Source organism: Chiloscyllium punctatum, chromosome 12 (assembly GCF_047496795.1).
Source record: "Chiloscyllium punctatum isolate Juve2018m chromosome 12, sChiPun1.3, whole genome shotgun sequence".
Lineage (NCBI taxonomy): Eukaryota > Metazoa > Chordata > Chondrichthyes > Orectolobiformes > Hemiscylliidae > Chiloscyllium > Chiloscyllium punctatum.
The window spans coordinates 66,938,596-66,957,683 of record NC_092750.1 but is presented as its reverse complement, the minus strand read 5'-3'; the positions used below and the strand labels follow the sequence as shown (position 1 = coordinate 66,957,683).

The following is a 19,088-nucleotide window of genomic DNA, read 5'->3' as shown; positions in this document are numbered from 1 at the left end:
GTGTGTCACGTATATATACAAGACTGGCGTTGGACCAATACTAGACCCTTGGGGGATCCATGGGGTGTGTGGTGACAGAGTCTTACAGTGCCGAGAATGAAAAGGTCCACTCGCTAAACTGAACAACCTCCACTTTGTTTTTATTTTGCATTAAAAAAAAACCTGTTTGTTGCATTTCCTTTCATACAGAAATATATTAACAATATCTCCCGCCGGGGACCAAAAGATTTAAGTCTGTCACATTGTGCTATAACAAGCGATTAAGAAAAATTCATAGAAAAATAATATCAAGGGCATACAGCATAAACCATTCAATATTACACATTTAAAAATACAAGTTTGTGGATGCATCAGTCCAAAAGCCATCAACACATACCTTTGCCCCAAATACAACATCAGGGTATATTTTAAAGTCATTTTTCTTTAAATAGTTTCCATCAATAATTTTTCAAATTATTGGCAATTAATGTAGAGAGATTTCATTCCCCCCACCCCCCCCAACCTCCGACAATAGGTTGGATTTCAAACAATATCTTACATTTAAATATGGCACATTGCAATCGAGCAGTGATGGGAATCAGAAGACATTTTGACTTGAGAGATTCTAACATTGTGGCAACTGAGGGGGGCCAGTATCACAAAATGGCTGCCCTTCACTGTTAGACTAACATGGACTGAGGTGACTGACGAACACACACACTAAAAAAACACAGACTTTTCAATTATTTCTCCTCCTTCCCAACTGAAATTTCCAAGTTAACTGATCATTCTGCGCCAGTGGGCTACAGGACCAGGAACAGCAGTAAGCTATTCCACTATGCAGGCCTTTGTGACCAAGCCCACTTCCTTTATCCAGCCACACAGTGACCAGGAACCGTTTTCCCTGGCACATTTCATATGTCCAGAGGGGACTAAGGCCAACTGTAGAAACCCTGCCGAGGGGAGGGAGCTGGATAGAGGTTGGATGCCAGTGTGGAGGGTGGAGGAGGATGGATAGCCAAGGGAGGGAGGGATGGATGTTTGTGGTTTTGGGCAAGATGGATGGATGGATGGCCAAAGTGGAGGAAAGAACAGATGTTTGAGGTGAGAATGGTCAAGGGTGAGGAGGATTTTGAAGTCAACTCACAACAAATTCTGAATATTAATGCGAGCAACAGTGCCTACAATCAGCCTCAGTGGGGCTGGATTATGGACGCCAATAAATTCGGATTTCACCTTTCCCCTCCCCACAAACTGAGCATGTGCAGCTGTTCAGGAAGGAACAACAGCAATGTTCCAACTGACAATGGGTTCCTATGGAAACTGCCTTGGCTGGAGTTAGTGTCCTTGGGAGAGGAAAGGAAGAAATCAGGAAATCAGTGAGTGTGCCTGTATTTGGAACCTGTCACCTTGACCCTCCAATGCCATGACTGGGGCCTTCACTAACACAGTATGGATGGGATGAGTTCAAGATTACTTTAGCAACGAATGGTCCTCAGTTTGCTACGGAAGTGCAGTTTCTTTCTCTTGTTAAAACGGTTGACATCCTAGGACAAAGATGATGCCTAACTTACACACAAAAACTCACACAAACACACGCAGGCACACACATCAAAGCTCAATACACCGGCCTCACAGTGCAAGGCCTGACCCATCTGAGTTACTTTAATTGTGCTTCATTTCCATTCACTGGTAGAAGGGAGTTCTCCATTCTGATTGTCTTTCTCGCTCTCCCACTGCTCACGTACCTTTCCCACCAATCCTCAGCGCGGAATGTCAGGCCCATCGGAGTCAGAGTTTTGGCTGACTTCCAGTCCGGATTGATGGAGAGTATTCCACACCCCACCCCTCCCCCACCGACTCCCTCCACCCATAACCCTCCCCACTAACCCTCAACCCCACCACCTCATCCCCAAATCTAAACATCAGGTGCCAGATAGATGCGTGTCCTGCTGGAGCTTTGCCACCTTTGACCTCAGGAATGCCAGTTTCCTGGTTGACAGGAGTCCTGGGAAGGATGTCATTGGAGTTGGGGGTTGGGGTGGGGTGGGGTGCGTGCGATGGGTGTGAGGTTGGGGTGGCAGAGAGCTGGGTCTGGCCAGCATGAGTTTACCAGCCTCCACACCAACACATCCTGACTGGTCAGCAGTCTAAGTGGGCGGTGTGTTTGGATTGCAAGCTCACACCCTTAAACTTTGATATCCACTGGATAAAATACCCATCAGATTGTCCCATTCCTTTGTTATTGGGACAAGAGTGCCCCGTTTTAATTAAAACCAACTCCATTCAGTCTCGTGTTCACTTCCCTCCATGTTCCATACAGCGTTTTAAACCCAACTGCCCTGAGAAGCTGACCAGAAATCTTTGACGGAGGGAAGGCAGCCTACACCATCACCAGAAAGCCTCAGATCTTCAGCTGATATCCTTAAATAGTTAAAACTGGACATTTGGGTCATTGGGTTTTCCTAAGGGCAATATAATTTGAAAGTTTGGTTGAGGGGCTGGAGTGGGGGAGTGTATTTTGGAATTATTGCACTTAAATAAATCTGAACCCCCTCTTGCTATTACGCGATGGGGCAGCTACAGGAGACAGGCTGTCATCTCTGGCGACCCACGTTCTTGAGGTTTTTTATCCTGCCAACTGCCCTGAGGAGCCAAGCAACTTTTCACCCCCAGTAACACAGAGCCAACAAACACTTCTTTAGAAATCCTCTCTGATTGTTCCCCACCCCCCCCCCCCACCGACTTTACCAGGAATCCTCCACTCCCGGCATTTCCGGGAAAGCACCGGCAAGTTGGCGATCAATCCTCTGGAGGTCAACGGACAGGCCATTCAGCCCCTCCTGCTGTTCAGCTGTGCCTCGTGACATCATTTGGCCGGCGTCCAATCTGAAACAGGGTTTTTTGGGGGGGGGAAGGTAGCACCATTGGAAAGAGCCCGGCAGTGTTTAGGGGGTGGGGCGGAGGGGAGGTGGATGGTGGGTGGGGGAAGAGGGAGGGAGGGGGAGGGAGGGACGGTGTGACGTCTCGGCCTCTCCTGCTCACAGCGACCTGGTGTTCTTTCTGCTCTCCCTGAACCCCGCCCGCTGCAAGAGGCGGTGGCCATTCCGCGAGCGCTCGCAGTCTTCAGACCTGGTGCGGGTGGTCAGCGCCAGGGGATTCCGGCTGACCACCAAGTCCAGCCTGTCCCCCGACTCGGAGATAAGGGGCACCGTCAGGCAGCAGTCAAAGTCCCTCGTCCTGACGTGATTGACCTGCCAGCAGAGAAACATGCACAGCTTAGCAATCGGGCTGTTCCCCAACCCTCAAACCCATTGAAAGGGAAGGCGATGGCCTAGTCCTATCATTGCTGGATTAATTAGTCCAGAGACCCAGGGAATGTTCTGGGGCCCTGGGTTCGAATCCCACCACAGTTGATGGTGGAATTTGAGTTCAATAAAACTGAGAGTCTAATGATTACCATGAACACAGAACACAGACCAGTGCAGGCCCTTCAGCCCACAATGTTGTACCGAGCATTTATCTTGATCTAAGACCAACCTAACAGCTTATGCTCGAAACGTCGACTCTCCTGCTCCTCGGATGTTGTGCTGTGCTTTTCCAGCACCATGCTTTTTGACTCTAACCTCCACACCCCTCAATTTACTGCCAACCATGTGCTTGTCCAGCCGTCGCTTAAGTGTCCCTAATGTCTCTGCCTATTGTCGGGGGAAAAAAAATCCAACTGGTCCACTAATGTCATTTAGGGAAGGAAATTGCCATCCTTATCTAGTCTGGCCTACATGTGAGTCCAGACCCACAGTCATGTGATTGACACTTAACTGCCCTCTGGGTAATTAGGGGTGAATATTAAATGCTGGTTTGTCCCATGAATAAAGAAAGTTTTTTTTAAAAGTCAGATGGCCTTTTTTCTGAAATGTCTACTGGCGTTTTATGAGTGAAAGGTGGGAGGGAAAGTTGAATAATGGAGGTGAAGGATCACAGAACAGAAAGAGGCCGCCACTGTGGGCACTGCATGGGCTGTGACGTATCTCCATCCCAGACAAAACCTTATCATAAACTCACTAACTCTATGGCATTTCTCTAAGCTTCTGTTAACTGTTTGAGTTTGTTTCTGTTGCAATGTTCCTAGCAGGGGCTGTTTATCCTGATTGGAGATTTGTTTGAAAGGAGCAGAAATTGGGGTACTTCCCTCCTGAAAGATTGAGGACTTCTCGTAGACCTCGCCTGCCCCTCAGCCTGTGTCAATTCTTTGCAAGAGCAAGGCAACTTCTTTGCCAAGTTCCTATCCGATTCCCCTTTGGAAGTTACCATTGAGTCTGCTTCCACTGGCCTTGCATTCCAGATTAGAAGTCACTGTTTAAAAGACAAGCCCTCGCTACAACCCAATCTATCGCCAATGGTCTTGGGTTCCAAAGCCTCCTGCCAATTTTTCATTCGCTCACAGGATATGGGCATTGATGGACTGGTCAGCATTTATTGCCCACATGGCAGTTTTAAAAGTCAACCATGTTGCTGTGTGTCTGGAGTCACATGGAGGCAGAGACTGCATTAGGATGGTACATCTCCTTCCCTAAAGGATGTGAGTGAACCTATTAGCTTTTCTCCTTGGAGAGCTAAATTTAAATTTCAAGTCATGGTCTGACCCCAGGTTCTGGATTACTTAGGTTACCACCGTGCCTCCCACCTCTTATGATAACTGAAACAATTCACTCTTATTTACTCTTATCAGAGCTCCCATAATTTGGAGCATTTCGATTATATTTCTCCCGAAAACTGAGTGAATTAAAAGAGTCAGTGATAGGAATGGAGGAATTAGGAGGCTGTTCAATCCCTTTGAGCCTGATTGAAGTTTGAGCTAGATCATGACAACTCAGCACCATCTTCCCACTTTGTCCCCATATCCCTTTCTACTTTTAATATCGACAAATCTTTACTGCAAACTTGGCACAATCCTTTTGCAGTTAGAACTATAAAATCATTTGACGTAGGAGCAGGAGTAGGCCATTCAGTCCATCGAGTCTACCCTACCAATCAATGAGACCATGACTGATGAGATAATCCTCAGTCCCAATTCCCCTGGCCTTTCCCCAGAACCCTCCATTCCCTTACTGGTTAAAAATCCGTCTCCACATTGATTTTAGTGATCCAACCCAAACAGCTCTCTTGTGGTGAAGAATTCCACAGATTCACCACCCTCACACCCTCACTTCTGTCTGAAATGTGCTGAACCTTACTCTGAGAGTAAGTCCTAGACTCTTCCCACATCTACCCTGCACTTGCCCTAAGGACCTTGAATGTTTCAATAAGGTTAGTGATAGCATAATTTTTGCCTTGTCACTACTCGGGCCTGTGTCTAAAGATTGAGTCTGAAGATAATAATAATAATAAGCTCACCACACAAAATGGTGCCCCTCCCCTCTTGAAAACCATGGCTTACCACTCCCTGAAAAATAACAATTTTCTTGCACTATCTGAGCCAGTGGGTAGGCCACAATCTCTGGCCTTTTGATCCCAACACTACATGGCTGTAGTCTGTCACAAACCCCAGTGTGCACTGCATCAACTCCCCAGAAGCTCTTCCACCGAGCAAAGCTGGCCTCCAAGCGATGCAGCACGATGACTTCAACATACACTTGCATTTGTTCATTGTCGCAAGGCCCAAGATCCTACTAGACGGTTACCCAACACCTTCAGGGGATGTTCTTCGATGTATGGACCCCAGTAAAATCATAGAGATGTACAGCATGGAAACAGCCCCTTCAGTCCAACTCATCCATGCCAGCCAGATATCCTAACCTAATCTAGTCCCATTTGCCAGCACTTGGCCCATATCCCTTTGACCCATCATCACCTTTTCAAGGGTAATGTGGCGTGAACAATAAATAGCAGCCTTGCTCATATCCAAGAACAAAATAACAGGGAAACATTACCCTTTGTTCACACTTTGCTCTGCACTCAAGGCAGCCAAGGGAACTGAGCACTGGTATTTGTTACACCTAACCTTTCCTACAGGCAGAACGAGGAGGATGGGCGTTAGCAGGCTGCTGTACCATGACCAAAGCTGGGTTTCCATTTCTGGTCATTGGGCCAATATTGTTCTTAACTCCAAGGCTGGCTCTCCCTTAGCTCCAAGCTGTGGTTGTGTGGCTAGCACTCCTGCCTCTGAATCAGCAAGAGGCTGATGGGATGTTAAACCAGGGGTTCCAACACCCTGGGGTCACAGTCCACATCGAGGTCACTGGCCGAACCCCCCCAGCAATGCAAGATCCAATGCAGCAATGGCCGCTGTGAGGTCATTTTTAACCGTGCAGGTTTTTGAACAGTGGGTGCTGCCTGAACTTGTTGGTCTGAATCCTGTCCTCAAGGAACTACTGTAATGGGAAAGTAGGTGGCTACTTTACTCCAAAGTCTTGTGGATTAAATAGCATTTCTCCACCCAGCCCCCCAACCCCTGATCTCCTAGCTCACTGTCAGAGGCCTCTCATTCCCTCCCACCCCAACCTCCCTCCACCAGTGAGATACAACACCTCTGGGGTCTCTGCAATTCTCTCGATTGTAAAAGATTAAGGTAATTGAAGAACTTGAGAGGTTGGATATTTCCTCGGGTGAGGCAGCCCAGAATAGAAAGCCATCACCTTAAGGTCAGAGCCAAGCCACTCTGGCTAAACGTCAGGGAGCACTATCTCACACAAAGGTAAGTTCTGGGATAGAAACCCGACATTGTGGAAAGAGGCCATCTGGCCCATCAAGTCTGTGCTGACCCTCCACAGAGCATCTCACCCAACTCCACCCCATCACCCCAGAGTTCTCATGGCCAATCCACCCTAACCTGCACATCCCTGGACACAGTGGGCAATTTACCATGGCCAATCCAACTAACCTGCACATCCCTGGACACAGTGGGCAATTGACCATGGCCAATCCACCCTAACCTGCACATCCCTGGACACAGTGGGCAATTTACCATGGCCAATCCACCCTAACCTGCACATCCCTGGACACTGTGGGCAATTTACCATGGCCAATCCACCCTGACCTGCACATCCCTGGAAACTGTGGGCAATTTACCATGGCCAATCCACCCTGACCTGCACATCCCTGGACACTGTGGGCAATTTACCATGGCCAATCCAACTAACCTGCACACTCCTGGAAACTGTGGGCAATTTACCATGGCCAATCCACCCTAACCTGCACATCCCTGGACACTGTGGGCAATTTACCATGGCTAAATCCACCTATCCTGCACATCCCTGGACACTTTGGGCAATTTACCATGGCCAATCCACCCTGAACTGAACATTCCTGGACACTGTGGGCAATTTACCATGGCTAAATCCACCTATCCTGCACATCCCTGGACACTTTGGGCAATTTACCATGGCCAATCCACCCTGACCTGTACAACTACAGCCTCTGGGAAGATGCCCAAAATTTGGGTCCATAGTGTTGTGAGGCAGCAATGCTAACCACTGGGCCACTGTGCATTCCACAAAGTGCTCCCCCCCCACCCCCAACACAAAAAAAAAGAGGTTGAGACTGAAGATATGGGAACATTTTAAAGCTGAGATCGATAGATTTTTGTTTCGGGGGTTAAAATACAGATGGCAGAACTGGAGCTGATGGGTCCATTTGCCTTCCCACCCCCATTCTGATGTTTCCGACATGAAAGCTCTAATTGCACTTCACAGACATTTCATTAACTGTACGGTGGCTGGAGACATCCTGAGGTAGTAAAAGGCACCATGCAAATGTACCCTTTTCTTCTTACCTGCAATATCCGGTCATAGGGCTGAAGGCCACTTCCATCAGCAGGACCATTGGGTCTTATCAAGTTGACATAAACCCCTTTCTCTAAGAGGCCATCAGAGATACTGAAACCAAAATCTTCATTCTCGGAGCTCTTGTGGATGGTGATCTGAGAAAACAATACTGCTAATTAAAGGAAGGCTCCAGAAAATTTGCCTAATTTACCATTATCGTTTCTGGCTGTCCTATAGTAAGTGATGTGAAAAATCATTAATCTGGAGCAAAGGATGGAATAGATGCTCTAAGGAAAGGTCATCGGACCCGAAACGTTAACTCTGATTTCTCTCCACAGATGCTGCCAGACCTGTAGAGCTTTTCCAACAATTTCTCTTTTGTTTCTGATTTCAAATGGAACAGGAAGGGTCAGGTCAAAAAGATGCAGCTTCAGCTGGAGTTTAGGACTGATGTCAGGAGTTTTCTCCACACCGAGAGAGGTTAACACCTGGAATTGATGTCAACATCTGGGTGGCATGGGCATGTTGGACCAAAGGGCCTGTTTCAATGTTGTAGGCTTCTATGACTCTATGACTTGGAACTGCCCTTAATAACAGGATTGATGGAAACATCGGATTAACCTCAACTCCCAGAGTCAATGCGGACACCCGGAGTTGACCTTGTCACCAGAGTCAACACTGGCACTCAGAGTCAATCTTGACACCTGCAGTGGATTGCAAAAGCTGCCATTAACCTCCTTCCTGTAGTTGATTTCCAGACCTGTGGTCTGATCCCTAAGCTGAAACCAGGAGGTGAAACCTCCTGGAATTATTTTCCACGCAGCACAATGCAACAATCGATTGAGTACGGCCTTGGTCTGGGTGGATGGCTTTCCACTTTCACATTAATATTAATCCCATCTTTGTCTGCCTTTCTCCCATTTTGGAAATGCAAAATTACTTATATTAAAAGGAGCTTGTTTGCTCAAAATGCACTTTTCAGGCAACCAGAGTCAAATAAAAGCGTCAGATGAAGGGGGTGAATCTCCAACGCAATTTCCTTTGTTAAATTACATGCTTTCTGTGCAAGTTTTAACATGGTCTTTGAAAATGATCTTACATCAAATGTGTCCTCATACAAAAACCATCCAGTGCTGCTCACCTGAAAGTGTATGCTCACTTTTAGCAACACACTCTTTCACACAACAATACACACTCGTACCTGCTTATTCACACCCAGTCTCCTCCATCACATACAACGTGCGCGACTGGTAACAGAGAGTGCAAATGCTGGTCTTTTCCCCAGGGTGGGAGAGTTTGAAACTAGAGGGCATAGGTTTAAGGTGAGAGGGGAAAGATTTTGAAGGCACCAAAAGGTCAACATTTTCACACAGAGGGTGGTGCCAGTGGAGGTGGTGGACCTAGGTACAATTACAACATTTAAAAGACATTTGGACAGACACATGAACAGTCAAGGTTTAGAGGGGCATGGACCAAATGAAGGCAAATGGGACTCGTCCCATTTAGGGGACTAGGATGGCATGGACATGCAGGGCCAAGGACAGACAGACAGACAAACAGACACACACATATACACGTGCTAAGAACCTCAGCACCACCCAAGATAAAGGAACTTGCTTAACTACCTTAACCCTTCACTCATTCTCTTCCTCTCCCACCAACACACGGTACCAACTGTGTGTACCATCTAAAAGATGGAATGCAATAAGTCACCAAGGCGAGGAGCAAATTATTGCAGATGCTGGAATCTGTACTGAAAACAGCAAATGTTGGAGATCACAGCGGGTCAGGCAGCATCCATGGAGAGAGACAGCATGTTAACGTTTCAAGTCGAGATGACTTTTCATCAGAATCTTCATCTAGAAACGTTAGCTTGCTCACTGTCCATGGAGGAGAGAGTGAGGACTGCAGATGCTGGAGATCAGAGCTGAAACTGTGTTGCTGGAAAAGCGCAGCAGGTCAGGCAGCATCCAAGGAGCAGGAGAATCGACGTTTCGGGCATCAGCCCTTCTTCAGGAGCGGGAGCGTGCCGGGCCCATTACCCAGAGGTCGATGGATCGAAACCATCCTCTGCTATTTCCTGAAGAAGGGCTCCTGCCCGAAACGTCGATTCTCCTGCTCCTTGGATGCTGCCTGACCTGCTGCGCTTTTCCAGCAACACATTTTCAGCTCACTCTCCATGGATGCTACCAGACCCGCTGTGATTTCCAACACTTTTTGTTTTCATTCAGGTCACCAAGGCTCCTTTGACAGCACCTTTTAAATCTATGACCTCTACCATCTAGAAGGACACGGCAGCAAATGCATGGGAACCTGCAAACACCTCTGAAAGCCACACACCATCCTGACTCAAGAGTTATATCAGTGTTTCTTCAGTATCACTGGCTCAAAAACACTGTGGGTGTCCCTTCACTCCATGGGGGGTTTCAGTGATAAGAAGGCAGCTCACCACCACCTTCTCACAGCCAATAGGGATGGGTTCATTCCCTTGAATGAATAGAGGAACAAAACACAAACTCAAGAATTACACACAGACACGTACTAAATTATCTTCTTTCCTGCGACAGTTACAGTAACAATCAGAACCTTCTATGTTCAGAGACTCGGGTTTCTGTCTGTCTCACTGCCCACAATTGGTTTCTTTCACAATTGGTTTTCTCCCTGTTAAACAAACACTACCATTTCTCTGCCTGGGCACGCGTGCCCATTGATGAGGGCACTCAGAGGGTTACACATATCTTGCTGGACTTTGGAGGTTCCCTCCTCCTAAAGCCTGTTACAATTTGACCTAGTTATTCAGGGTTGGTGCGCACAGCTCTGGGATTGAGGAATCTTCAATGGATGGAGTCACGGGACTTTGCTCCGTACCCATGTCATGATCCTTGGTAGAAAGTTTCTCACTGGCACCTCACACTGTCTCTCTCTGGCCTGAGACACCTTGTGCCCCCTCAGCTCAAAGCTAGCTATGGAAACTCACCTTGTGCAATTCAGCAGGACTGGTCGGCGTAACCTCTTCCTTAATTTTCTTCAGTTCCAATCTTTTTTCCTTTCCCAGCGTAGGCACCACTGGGCACTCATTCTGTTCCTCACTACCCTCCAGCGGACCCTCTTCCTGCAGCTTCCCCAGCACTGAGTGGTTTACAGCTTCTGATGGGTGGCCTTCAATCCCCAAAGTCAGTTCACTTCCAGACATTATAGAAGCCTGTGGAGAGGCAGCACGGACACAGGTTTACAGCACTGCGCACACGTGTGCGACAACATAGGAAACACGGGGTGAGCAGGAGGCCATTCAGCCCAAATCCGCTCTGCCCTCCATACAGATGTGCTCTTCAGGTCTACCTACCTGTCCTTGCTCCACATCCTCGATTCACCTCATCTGACAGAAATCTATCCAGAGCAGACAGGAGACTTGCAATGGACTCTCAGCATCAATAACATATGAGAAAGAGACGTGCAGATTCCACTATCACTCTGTGAAGAAACGCTTCCTAACAATACTCCTGAATGGTTGCTCCAACTTTATGGCTATGAACTCTCCCTACCAGAAAAAATAATGCATTCCTAGATATGTTACCAATTCCATTAATCATAAGTTAAATTACCTCTTATTTTTCAAGAATTACATCGATCATATTTCAGAGGGGAGAAAGCAGATCTTCACTCCTGTTTACGTATGAATAAAGTGTGCCCTGATTTCAATTCTGAAGGGACCCTGTTAAGACTGCGATGGTGTCAACAGCAAGTGCTCATGGCACCAACTGAACAACCTCCCTGTAGCGCAAGAGAGCCCCCTGGCATGGAGGAGTGCTTCTCTCCAGGTACAAAGAGGTCTTCCCTTTCAACACACGCCCCTGGAATTCTTCACTGACTGATAAAAGGGGAAGGGCTTTTTTTTTTCCAAAATGATAACGATGCAATCTATCCAGAGGGTGCTCAGTGCTGACGGCAGCACAATGAGGAGCTCTCCGAGCAATACTTATACGCAAATGCCTCGCGTCTTCAGTAGTGCACTCAGTAAACAAGCTGTGAAGCAAATGCATCCACCACGCATGACTTATCGGGCTCAACTCTGGCTGGTCATATCACCACAAACTGCAGCAGTGTGGAGCGGGAGATGGTAATTGATTATAGAATCCCGACAGTGTGGAATCAGGCTATTTAGCCCAACAACTCCACACTGATCCTCCGAAGAGTAACCCATCCAGACCCATTCTCCTACCCTAAGACTACATTTATCCCTGACTAATGCACCTAACCCACACATCCCTGAACACTATGGGCAATTTAGCACGGCCAATTCACCAGACCTGAACACCTTTGGACTGTGGGAGCACCCAGAGGAAACCCACGCAGACACGGGGAGAATGTGCAAACTCTACACAGACAGTCACCCGAGGCTGGAATCGAACCCGGCTCTCTGGTACTGTGAGGCAGCAGTGCTAACCACTGAGCCACCCCTGGTAGCTGGGGTGTGTCAGCACACTGCATAAATTACATATTATGGCCTTTTATACCGATGTACGTAGTGAGAGAAATAAATGGGCTGTTTACATTGTTCATAGATTAATACCTGACTCTCAAATCATTCATTCGAATGAATGATTTGAGAGTCAGGTATTACTCCATGAACAATAAAGGGCAGTAGAGGGGGGTATGGGCAGGAACACTCAATGGGTGGAATTACAGCAAGGGGCTTTTGTTCCAGAATGGTGTCCCCCACCCCAATCCACCATAAGTTTGCTAGTGGTGTCAGCATGTGATGGTGACACCAGGTGGCGGAAGGAGGCTCTGCAGAGGCTATGAGTGAGATAGGGTGGGTTGTCCACACTCCCGGTAAATGCCCATTTGGGCAGAAAAGTGACATTGCTGTCAAATTTGATTTTTACCTCCCCTCACACCTACAGCCCACTCCGAGTGGCGCCATGAATTAAACCTTCCATGCCCTCTACATTTATATATCTCCAAATGAACTGTGCAGCATTCAGCCTATTCGGAGAGAGCCATCAATCTGGATTGATCAGAGGTACCAAGGCTAGTCAGAACAGATTTGCAACCCAAATCGGGATGCCAAATGCAGGCCCTGAAGGAGAGTCATCCTTGTCTCAAATGTTAATGCTGTTTTTTTCTCTCTCTCAAACCAGAAGACCTGCTGAGATTTTCCCGGAACTTCCTGTCTTTATTTCAGATTTCCAGCATCCACAGTATTTTGCATATGTGCAGATTGCCTGCCTGGTATTGAAACATGGTTGGGGGGGGGGGGGGGGGGGGGTTCCTATGATGATAGATTTGCCACACAGACCATTGCAAGGTGATCGGTTGGTGGTAAATCACTAGGCTAGTACCCCTGAGTTAAAAACAATGACTGCAGATGCTGGAAACCAGATTCTGGATTCGTGGTGCTGGAAGAGCACAGCAGTTCAGGCAGCATCCAAATAGCTTCGAAATCGACGTTTCGGGCAAAAGCCCTTCATCAGGAATAAAGGGCTTTTGCCCGAAACGTCGATTTCGAAGCTATTTGGATGCTGCCTGAACTGCTGTGCTCTTCCAGCACCACTAATCCAGAATCTAGTACCCCTGAGTGCCAAGCTCATACTCTGAGAACGTGAGTTCAAATCCGACAACAGTGTAATTTAACTTTGATTAATAAATACATAACCCCAATAATAATGAGCTTCAGATTACAGTCAATTGTAAAATCCCATCTGGTTCACTAATACCCTTAGGAAAGGGAATATGCTTTGCTTACCTCGTCTGGCCTGTTTGTGACTCCAGAATCACAGCAATGTCATGAACATAATTGCCCTCTGAAAGGGCTAAGCAAGGCACTCAATTTAAAGGTAATTAGGAACAAGCAACAAATTGGCCTTGCCAGTGCGTTCTTGTCCACTTTTATTTAACAAAATGGTTTGGACAATAAGAATATCTCAAAGACCAGCCTCAAGACACAGTAAGAAGGAAGAACATGCTGTTGCTGATGTGATTCTGAAAAGGATAGTGAACCTGATAAGTTACGCAGGATGTTCAGTATAGAAGTAGGCCATTCGTCCCAACTGGTCTAAGGTCGAGATTAACCTCCTGCCTTCTTATTTCAGATCACATGCCAATACCTTTTTCCCTCATGTGCATATCTATATTTCCCTTAAAGGCATCTGTGCTATTCACCGACAAGGTTGCAGCCAGTTCCATATTATCACCATTTGCTCAGTAAGTAATTTTCTCTTGCATCAATTGCTGACTATCTCATGACTTGACCCCTAATTTTGTCCTCCTTCGCAAGCAGGGGAGATGTAAAGGTGCCTCGGGATGTCCTACATAGCTACCTTATGAAAACATTTCTTAATTTTGTAGAGCTCCCCCCCCCCCCCCCCCCCCCCCCCCCCCCCCCTTATCAAGTTAGCTCAGCCCCTGTCTCTCTCTCTCTCTAAGCCTGAAGCTATCCCAGTTCTCTCTAGATGGATAAATCTACTCCTGGGGGGGCTGGATGTCTGTCTCCCAATGGAGAATGAGGTCAGGGCAAGTTAAAAAACAAAAGGTTAGGACTTTTGTCTGCAAGTTCTGACTGGCAGTGCCTTCCTGACCCTGCACGATTTTCACAGAGGTGTTTCACAGATCGGAAAGGATCTGTGTGAAACCAGGATGCACTTCTTCGGAGGTTTTTGTTTGAGAAGGGGTGTGAGCTGGACAATTTGATTGATGCTTACAAATCAACTTGAGGAAAGGTAGAGGCAGGAAATATTCTCCTGTAGTGCTGGGGGGGCACTGTATTCATCTACATTTAAGGCAAAACTAATAACAGTGTGTTGAAAAACAGGCACAGCACTACTGGGCTTTACAACGTACTCAATCCCCACACACTGTAGACCGGTGACACTGGCAGCAGCATCCTTAGGTGACAGTACCCTCTACTGGTAATTGTGTGTCTGTGCACCTTCTGAACTGCCATAGCCATTCAGGGGCTCAGATAATTTAGATATAGAATAACACAGAGCCAAGAGTGACTTCCGGGCTGGAATCTAATTTTTTTTAAGATTCGAATCCCTACAGTATGGAAACTTCAGCCCAACAAGTCCATACCGACCCTCCAATGAATAACCCACACAGACCCATTCCCCTGTTTACTCCTGACTAACATACCTACTGTTACGGGCAATTGAGCACGGCCAATTGACCTGACCTGCACATCTTTACATTGTGGGGGGGGGGACACCGGATCACCCAGAGGAAACCCACACAGACACGGGGAGAATGTGCAAACTCCACACAGACAGTCGCCTGAGGCAGGAATTGAACCCGGGTCTCTGGCGCTGTGAGAACCACTGAGCTATGGTGCCACCCAATAACTGAGAGCACTGGATGGTTTCTATTTGGAATAATGTAGATTAGGGAGTGAGTTACAGATTGTAATGTAATTGAGAGGTTCTGATGGTTTCCATAATAGAATAACTGAGACGCAGGTGTGCGTTACAGGCTGAAATGTAAATGAGAGCTTCGTTTGGTTTCTATATACAGGAGGATAATGTAGACCTGGAGGGGAGTTACAGGCTGGAATCTAATTCAGTACTTCATTGCTTAATTGATAAAATACCCTTTTCTGAAGGCAAAATAAATATCCCACTGATCGCTTTCTCTGTCCATCATCCCCTCGACCTGTTACTCAAGCTCCACCTTCAACAACTGCTGCAAACATCAAAATCCCTTCCCATTAACCATTGGTTCCCTCACACTATTCCCAGTGGTTCACCCTCCAAAGTTGCTGGTCTATCTACTTCAAGATATCTCTTTCCTTCCACAGCTGTATTCCCTTCCTGGTCCGAGGTCACCGTGGAGAATGAAGCCTCTGAACTTGCAGGGAAAGGATTGTCCCTTCAACACCACCCTCCCCCCGTCTGGCCTCCCACTTCACTTCTAACAGCAAAGATAAATTGTCTCATCCCCAAAAGTGAGTTGTCCCATTTGGCCCTGATTGAAGTGTAACATGGATAAGTGTGACGTTCTCTATTTTGATGAGAAAAATAGAAAGACAACTTCTTATCTAAATGATCCAGATTCAGGGTAATCCAAGATGGAGGATGGGAAAAATTTCTGGCTGTAACAGCTGCTCTTTTTTTGAGGTATTTTAGGTGCTGGAGGTGATTTCCTCGAATTCCAGAAGCAGAAATTACTGTTTCATATGCTGTTGCATTGTTTTGGAACCTTGGGAAAAAAAAAAACAGACAAAGGAAGCACATGGTGAGGTCAATGCAGGTGAGAGAGAAAGAAACTGACACCACAGTTACTGCCTTTGCTGTTTGAATTCATGTATCGTTGGACATCGGAGTGCGTCTGGGAAAATTAACAAACAGTGATAGTCACAACTAATCTTGGAGGAACTGTTGGGCGAAGTTCACAGCACAGAAGCAGATAAGTTACTTGGTTTAAGTGGCCTACAGAAAGTCTGCAGTAGTAAGTAGAGTGGGTTCTTTCTTGATTATATGTTTTTGGAGATATGTCTCCAAAACGTAAAATGTAAGCCATAACTATTAATTTAACCTGGGGCAGTGTTTGTAGAGGAATAAGACGGTGCTATTTTCTGGGTTTGTAGATTGTGAAGGAGCAAAGATGCCTTTCGTACAGTGATATGTGCTTCTTGTCAGATGTGGGAGTTTAAAGAGAGTTTAAGGGTTACTGCGGATTATATCTGCCATAAATGCTGCTGGCTGCAAATCTTATCAGATCAAATGGATCGGTTGGAGAGACAATTAGAAGCAATGAGGAATTTGCAACAGCAACAGTATGTGATGTATGGCAGTTAAAAAAAGGGGGGGTGAATGTCTCAGATACAGTCATATGGATGGGTTAACTCCAGGAAACGTAAGAGAGATAGGCAGCTAGTGCAGGAGCCTTTTGTGGATATACCCATTTCAAACAAGTATGGTGTTTTGGAAAATGTAGGGGGTGATGGATTCTCAGGGGAGCGTAGCACGAACAGCCAAGTTTCTGGTATTGAGACTGGCTTTAATGCAACAAGGGGTACGTTGGCTTCCAAGAGATCAATTGTGTTAGGGGATTCTGTAGTCAGAGGTACAGACAGACGTTTCTGTGGCCAGCAGCGAGGAATCAGAATGATGTGTTGTTTCCCTGGTGCCAGGATCAAGGATGTCTCAGAGAGGGTGCAGAATCTTCTCACGGGGGAGAGGGGCCAGCAAGAGGTCATTGTCCACATTGGAACCAACTACATAGGAAGGGAAAAGGTTGAGACTCTGAAGAGAGATTACAGGGAGTTAGGCAGGAATTTTAAAAAGGGAGGTCATCGAGAGTGGTAATATCTGGAATACTCCCAGTGCTACGAGCTAGTGAGGGCAGGAATAGGAGGATAGAGCAGATGAATGCATGGCTGGGGAGCTGGTGTATGGAAGAAGGATTCACATTTTTGGATCATTGGAATCTCTTTTGGGGTAGAAGTAACCTGTACAAGAAGGACGGATTGCACCTAAATTGGAAGGGGACTAAAATATTGGCAGGAAAATTTGCTAGAGCTGCTCGGGAGGATTTAAACTCGTAAGGTGGGGGGGAGAACCCAGGGGGTTGGGACCCAGGGAGATAGTGAGGAAAGAGGTCAATCTGAGACTGGTACAGTTGAGAACAGAAGTGACTCAAACAGTCAGGGCAGGCAGGGACAAGGTAGGACTGATAAATTAAACTGCATTTATTTCAATGCAAGGGGCCTAACAGGGAAGGCAGATGAACTCAGGGCATGGTTAGGAACATGGGACTGGGATATCATAGCAATTACAGAAACATGGCTCAGGGATGGACAGGACTGGCAGCTTAATGTTCCAGGATACAAATACTACAGGAAGGATAGAAAGGGAGGCAAGAGAGGAGGGGGAGTGGTGTTTTTGATAAGGGATAGCATTACAGCTGTGCTGAGGGAGGATATTCGTGGAAATACATCCAGAGAAGTTATTTGGGTGGAACTGAGAAATAAGAAAGGGATGATTGTATTAGAGACCCCCCCCAATAGTCAGAGGGAAATTGAGAAATAAATTCATAAGAAGATCTCAGTTATCTGTAAGAATAATAGGGTGGTTATGTTAGGGGATTTTAACTTTCCAAACATCGACTGGGACTGCCATAGTGTTAAGGGTTTAGATGGAGAGGTATTTGTTAAGTGTGTACAAGACAATTTTCTGATTCAGTTTGTGGATGTACCTACAAGAGAAGGTGCAAAACTTGACCTACTCTTGAGAAATAAGGCAGGGCAGGTGACTGAGGTGTTAGTGGGGGAGCACTTTGGGGCCAGCGACCATAATTCTATTAGATTTAAAATACTGATGGAAAAGGATAAACCAGATCTAAAAGTTGAAGTTCTAAATTGGAGAAAGGCTAACTTTGATGGTATTAGGCAAGAACTTTCAAAAGCTGACTGGGGACAAATGTTCACAGGTGAAGGGATGGCTGGAAAATGGGAAGCCTTCAGAAATGAGACAACAAGAATCCAGAGAAAGTATATTCCTGTCAGGATGAAAGGGAAGGCTGGTAGGTATACGGAATGCTGGATGACTAAAGAGATTGAGGGTTTGGTTAAGAAAAAGGAAACATATGTAAGGTACTAACAGGATAGATCGAGTAAATCCTTAGAAGAGTATAAAGGAAGTAGGAGTATATTTAAGAGGGAAATCAGGATGGCAAAAAGGGGACATGAGATAGCTTATAGAATAGAATTAAGGAGAATCCAAAGGGTTTTTACAAACACATTAAGGACAAAAGGGTAACTAGGGAGTGAATAGGGCCCCTCAAAGATGAGCAAGACGGCCTTTGTGTGGAGCCGCAGAAAATGGGGGAGATACTAAAGGAGTATTTTGCATCAGTATTTACTGTGGAAAAGGATATGGAAGATATAGACTGTAGGGAGATAGATGGTGACATCTTGCAAAATGTCCAGATTACAGAGGAGGAAGTGCTGGATGTCTTGAAACGCATAAAGGTGGATAAATCCCCAGGACCTGATCAGGTGTACCCAAGTGTGTGTGGGAAGCTAGAGAAGTAATTGCTGGGCTTCTTGCTGAGATATTTGTATCATCAATAGTCAAGGTGAGGTGCCGGAAGACTGGAGGTTGGCAAACATGGTGCCACTATTTAAGAAGGGCGGTAAGGACAAGCCAGGGAACTATAGACCGGTGAGCCTGATGTCGGTGGTGGGCAACTTGTTGGAGGGAATCCTGAGGGACAGGATGTACATGTATTTGGAAAGGCAAGAACTGGTTAGGGATAGTCAACATGGCTATGTGCATGGGAAATCATGTCTCACAAACTTGATTGAGTTTTTTGAAGAAGTAACAAAGAGGATTGATGAGGATAGAG

At 46.4% G+C, this 19,088-nt stretch overlaps 1 protein-coding gene across 7 annotated transcripts in view; it reads right to left on the bottom strand.

Annotated features, from left to right (window-relative positions):
* Nucleotides 1-1,866: 1,866 nt before the first annotated feature.
* grip2b (glutamate receptor interacting protein 2b) overlaps nucleotides 1,867-19,088 on the bottom strand; it is a 334,440-nt gene continuing 317,218 nt past the window's right edge. For 6 of the 7 annotated variants that reach the window (XM_072582688.1, XM_072582689.1, XM_072582693.1 and 3 more), the window contains 3 exons: nucleotides 10,723-10,947; nucleotides 7,754-7,900; nucleotides 1,867-3,233 (listed from right to left, as the gene is read on the bottom strand). In XM_072582688.1, coding sequence (XP_072438789.1) covers nucleotides 3,021-3,233; nucleotides 7,754-7,900; nucleotides 10,723-10,947 — 585 coding nt within the window. In that variant the 3' untranslated portion in view covers nucleotides 1,867-3,020. The remainder of the gene's footprint in view (nucleotides 3,234-7,753; nucleotides 7,901-10,722; nucleotides 10,948-19,088) is intronic. The other variant, XM_072582694.1, reaches the window with a different exon arrangement.